Source organism: Atta cephalotes (assembly GCF_000143395.1).
Source record: "Atta cephalotes unplaced genomic scaffold scaffold00030, whole genome shotgun sequence".
In the NCBI taxonomy this organism is placed as follows: Eukaryota; Metazoa; Arthropoda; class Insecta; order Hymenoptera; family Formicidae; genus Atta; species Atta cephalotes.
In genome coordinates, this window is record NW_012130094.1 from 2,920,316 (window position 1) to 2,925,598 (window position 5,283).

The following is a 5,283-nucleotide window of genomic DNA, read 5'->3' on the forward strand; positions in this document are numbered from 1 at the left end:
ATACTAAATGCAATGTAAAAAGTTAATTAAATATAGAAATTTTTAAATAATGTCCACTAAATTTTTAACTTCGCGTTTTGTCATTACAGATAGAACTTTTAGGTAGGACTTCCATTTTTTTTAATTAATCATTGATTAGATTAATCCTAATTAGTCAAAAATGTTTCAAATGTGTCTATTTCTTAGGAGATTATCCCATCTTTTATTTTATTTTAGGATATATTATAGGATTTGATTTGTAATTTTGCGAAAAATTCTTTTTATTAAAATTATAAAATCACTTCTTTGGATTACACTAAGGATCGAAATAATATGGTATATCGTTCTGTTGCTCTAGTAATGTAGCTAAAGCCTTCTCTATATTTTCTGGTAAGTGATCCAAAAGCATGCGTGGCATTACTGTTAATTTTATAAATTCCTCTGCTTGTGCCCATCGCATCTCGTATTTTCTCTCCTTTGCGAATTGTTTTTTGCTAATGTAAAAATTAAAAAAACATCATTATTATCTAAAATTTTGTAATCCTATGACACTTAATATATTTTTGCCGTATTTTGGAAGATTTGATTTATATTTTTTTATAAGAACCATAAAAATTCATACTTATAATAAGAAATTATGTAAGTTCAATGCACCTCTTTCCTTCCGTTTTTTCGAGTTTGCATCTCACTATATGAAGTATACGACCAGCGTTAAACAGTTTCATTTTCGAATATCTTCTTTTTGTTATGTCGCGTTCTATTATTTTATCCTATTGGAAAAAAATAAATTATCCCAACAACAAAGTTTAAATTTAATCATTAAATTCAATATTACATGGAATCAATATATTACAAATGTTTGTGTTCAATACATTCTACAAATTTGTAAATGCATTTTTTCTTACCACATCGTTGTGCTTGGTTAGCAAAGGCGATTGACCCGGGATTGTATTAATTATGTTATAATTGGCCCATGTTTTAGTCAGATCTCTTTCGGGAACTCCGAACAAAGCATATCCGAATCCATTCAGGACTACTCTGTACTAAAAACATGAAAGCATTTATCGAAATAGTTTCAATAATTCGAGTGTCATATACATTCCAAAATACCTTAGGCAATCGACAAGCATGAAGAGTTGTCAGTAACGACGTCCTTAAATTCTCTGTACTATCCACACTGAGTCTCATTACGAGATCATCGCCAAGTCCTACGGTCAATACGAATTCCTCCGTGATCCTAGCAGCTTCTCTACTGAGCAGTCCAGCTTTTTGAACAAATACATTAGAAATTGTAAATCAGTTTATTATATGTATGCGCAAAATTAATAATTGGCGATAGTATATCTGCCAACTTTTTTAGCTAATTAAACTATCATATTTGCAAAAACAAAATTATTTGCAAACAATTACCAGGCGTAGCATACGCGTAGACTCTTAACTCTGGATAACGAGGTCGCATCAGTAAACCCAACAAAATGGCTAAACCGGCTCCTAAACTATGACCTAAGCATACACATTATCTCATTATAGAATTATGTGTACACAGTCATGCGTCAGCGGCAGTTAGTACGGAATACGTTCTTACCAGTAATTGTCAGATGATAATTAGGATACATGGCGAACGCTCTTTCTAGGACTTTATAGTTTTCCAATTGCTTTAAAATTACTTTTACTCCTATTATCATGCCTTTATGGGCCTATAAATTTTACATAGATTTATATACAATTAAATCGATTTATTTATATTATATCTTATAATCAAAGTGGAAATTGAACGAACCATGCTTCCTGATGGAATACCAGGACATTCAAATAAATCAGACGAGGCTGTAAAATCAGTAATTATATCTCGCAACGATAATGATCCTCGTATAATCACAACAATACTAGCAGTTTTATGATCTACCATTACACAGAATGGTATCTGTAAAATTTCAAAGAGTGAATACTTAATGCTGAACGAGTATGGAAAGAGTATAATTTAGACACAATATACAAACTTCGCATAAATGATTCTTGAAGGAAGCGAATAGAATATCATCCTCAGATATCTTTGACAGATATTTTACGCCAGAAAGATAACAGAGACAACAGTTATCGTCTAGAATAATATTACGCTTTCGTCTAAAAAAAAGAGACAATAAAATAATAAAATAATAGAAATAATTAAAATATGTACGATTATTGTATAAAATAATGATACAATAAAAATAAAGAATAATATTGAATTTCATGTTATTTTTTACCGAAAACAAGCACAGCATCTCATGCCGCGTATCAAACGAAAACATCCAGTACACGTATGTTGATATACTACGAAAAGCCAGCCATAGGAAGCGATCGATAGTTGCAGGAAGTGATGGGCGGCTTCCAAGGACATCCAATTAGGTGCTCTCGAAAAAATCTTGTTACCGTCTAAAAAAATAATTAGCAATTACTTTATAAATGATAAATATTGTATAAGCATATTTTTATATTTTTTGCAATATATAAATGACAATACCTGAAGTGTATTTTGGATGAGCGATTAGATTTAACTTTCGTAATTCATGAGTTTCTCGCTTCTGCCGGACTCTCAGTAAAATACATCCTGCCATCATATCCGAAGGAACCAAATCCGTACCTCGGAATAAAGCAGTTAAAAGACCTACGAAGATATAAATTTAAGAAGATATTTGTATCAGCGTTTATCGCATGAATTATATTACTAAAAAGTAAAAAATATAAAAAAATATAAATTGCTTACTCTCTTCTCCTGTTTCTTTTTGCCTCCATATATAATATTACATTTAATAATATTTTAATAATAATTATAATAATAATACATATAATGATATAAATAGCTAAAAAACGGTGTAAATTATGCGTATAAATTAGCTAGATTTAGCGAATAAAATTATTACAACTTTTTATCATTTAATATTAATGATACTAATGATCTCATCGCAAATTAAAATTCATTCTTACTTCCATATCGCATGATTGTGCATGTCGCGAAGCGTTCGCTATCTTCGAGCGGCAAGAAATCGACGAACTCATCGCGAAAAAAATTCCACAGACGCGGCGCCAAAATCAAAGATCAATGATTTGATTTATCATCGGCTCTTTCGATGATTGTTCACGCTCGATTTCCGATCAGAAGCACGCGATTCCAGTTTCGAATGCGGCAAGACCTCTTTGTAGGTCAGCCGTACCTATGTCTCACCAGCGACTTGTTGAAAGGTCTCGTTCGCACTCTCATCCTTACGCATCCACCACAGGAATTTGAATCTCCTTAGCCAAATACGCGAGATCTTGCCATGTTCCACAGAGTTCTCTAGCTGTTTCTTCTCTAGAGAACCAATTGGGTCGAACACTAGGGCGAGGCCGAAGATACTGAGACCGATTAGGATCCAATCGAAAAACACCAGGGCCTCCACGACCGTAATAGAATATGATTCGTGGTTGCATTCTACGCTCTGCCCGAAAATCCATAGGGTACCCAGAATGTTCCATCCGATCTCTGGTAATAGCATCAATATCCTGAAAAAGTCGAAAAGAAAGGTCTAGATTTATCATTGATTTCAGTTGCTAAAAAAAAAATCACATGATTATTGCTATGATATAGCGAAATGTGACAACAATGTATAATGTTGAGCAAGGTACTTTATTTTCAGTATCTAGGTACAGGTATAAGTACTCTGGAAAAAAGATACCGAGGTATCTTAAATGTATCTTAAATGTATCTAGATGTTTTTATTTATTAAATTTATTTATAAAATTTTAGAATAAATAATCATTTATGATTTCATATCCGGGGGGACGTATATTCATGTATTATACATAGATATTATATATATATATATATATATATACATATATATGCATATGTATGTTTTTTTATATATAATATATATACATATTCTAATAAGGATTAGTCATATTATATTTCTAGACATATTTCAGACGTCCAATGACATTGCTCCTTGGATAGCTGTCTGTATAAAAATCTCAAATTAATCTAATTTGTATATAGTGTTGCGTTATTGAATCAAATAAATCGCTGATTCTTGTATTTATGGCAATATCTTCCAAAAAAGTGTTGCGTTATATGTTTGCATTTTGCATAACAGCATAAAATATATGCGTATAAATTCACAAAACACGTTTTACTTCAAAGTGAAAGGATTCTAGAAATTCTCATGTATAAGTACTTGTAGATATTTTGTATAAATGACTCCTGTGAAAGGAAAATAGAAATGTATATTGCCACTATGTCAGTTTTGATTTTGTCCGATTTTTATCAGATGCTTATTTTTTCTCGTCTTATAAAAAAGTTAATTATGTAGAATTGTAAATAGTATTATAAAAATAGCTATATCGTCTGAGAAAAAACTTTTTTTTTAAAGTTGTATTTTTTTTAAAGTTGTTTCTAAAGTTTTATTAAGAAATATACTTCAAAAACAAAGATACGACAATATATGGTGATCTTTTTCTAATTATGAAGTTACATATGATATAATACATACAGAATGAGTCTGATAAAAAATTCACCACGTTTTGTTATAAATGATTAGAGATAAGGGGAAAACACGTATTATAAAATTTGTAAGATAAATAAGGGGACATATTTTGATGGCATTGAATAACCTTAAATGTCCTTGGTTTTTTTACTACCTATTAATAACAAAAAGATTCTTTTTTTAATCTGAAGGGATATTTTTTAATCATTCAATCGATAGTACTCAATCAGCTGAACATCTTTGTATTAGAGTATTTCTTCATAAACTTAATTATTTTCGAGATATAAATTAAAAGAAGATATAAATTTGAAACAAATTTTTTTATTATTGTAATAAATGTTCAACATATTCAACATGTTGATCTAAACATACCTGTAGTCTTCGCAGAAAGCTTACTTGATCTTTTTCTAACTCTTGAATCATTATAATTTTACATTTAAAACATTAGTAATTATATCATTCAATAAAGCAAAATTTCAGCTTTAAGAATCTGATTTTTTAATTACGATATGATGATTTTTAATGGAGTTAGCAATAAAAATCAAAATACTCTTTTATTTAATTCGCATGTAACTTGGTAATAAAAAGTCGTAGGAACATTTTTTTTAAAAACGAACTTTTTAGGAAAAACTTGAAGTTTTCACGTCAAATAGTCAAAAATTTTGCAATGAATATATTCTGTATATAATTTTGAGTTAACAAAATACCGCAGAACTTTTCCTCCGATCCAATGTATAAAATATGTGTGTGTAGTGTGTGTGTGTGTGTGTGTGTGTGTGTGTGTGTGTGTGTGTGTGTGTGT

General features: G+C 30.2%; 1 protein-coding gene across 1 annotated transcript in view; it reads right to left on the bottom strand.

Annotated features, from left to right (window-relative positions):
• Positions 1-242: 242 nt before the first annotated feature.
• LOC105620896 (sn1-specific diacylglycerol lipase beta-like) overlaps positions 243-5,283 on the bottom strand; it is a 10,817-nt gene continuing 5,776 nt past the window's right edge. The window contains exons 3-13 of the mRNA XM_012202374.1: positions 3,185-3,501; positions 2,483-2,626; positions 2,226-2,394; positions 1,980-2,103; positions 1,760-1,903; positions 1,565-1,676; positions 1,390-1,482; positions 1,090-1,244; positions 885-1,022; positions 634-749; positions 243-473 (exon numbers count right to left, since the gene is read on the bottom strand). Coding sequence (XP_012057764.1) covers positions 296-473; positions 634-749; positions 885-1,022; positions 1,090-1,244; positions 1,390-1,482; positions 1,565-1,676; positions 1,760-1,903; positions 1,980-2,103; positions 2,226-2,394; positions 2,483-2,626; positions 3,185-3,501 — 1,690 coding nt within the window. The 3' untranslated portion in view covers positions 243-295. The remainder of the gene's footprint in view (positions 474-633; positions 750-884; positions 1,023-1,089; positions 1,245-1,389; positions 1,483-1,564; positions 1,677-1,759; positions 1,904-1,979; positions 2,104-2,225; positions 2,395-2,482; positions 2,627-3,184; positions 3,502-5,283) is intronic.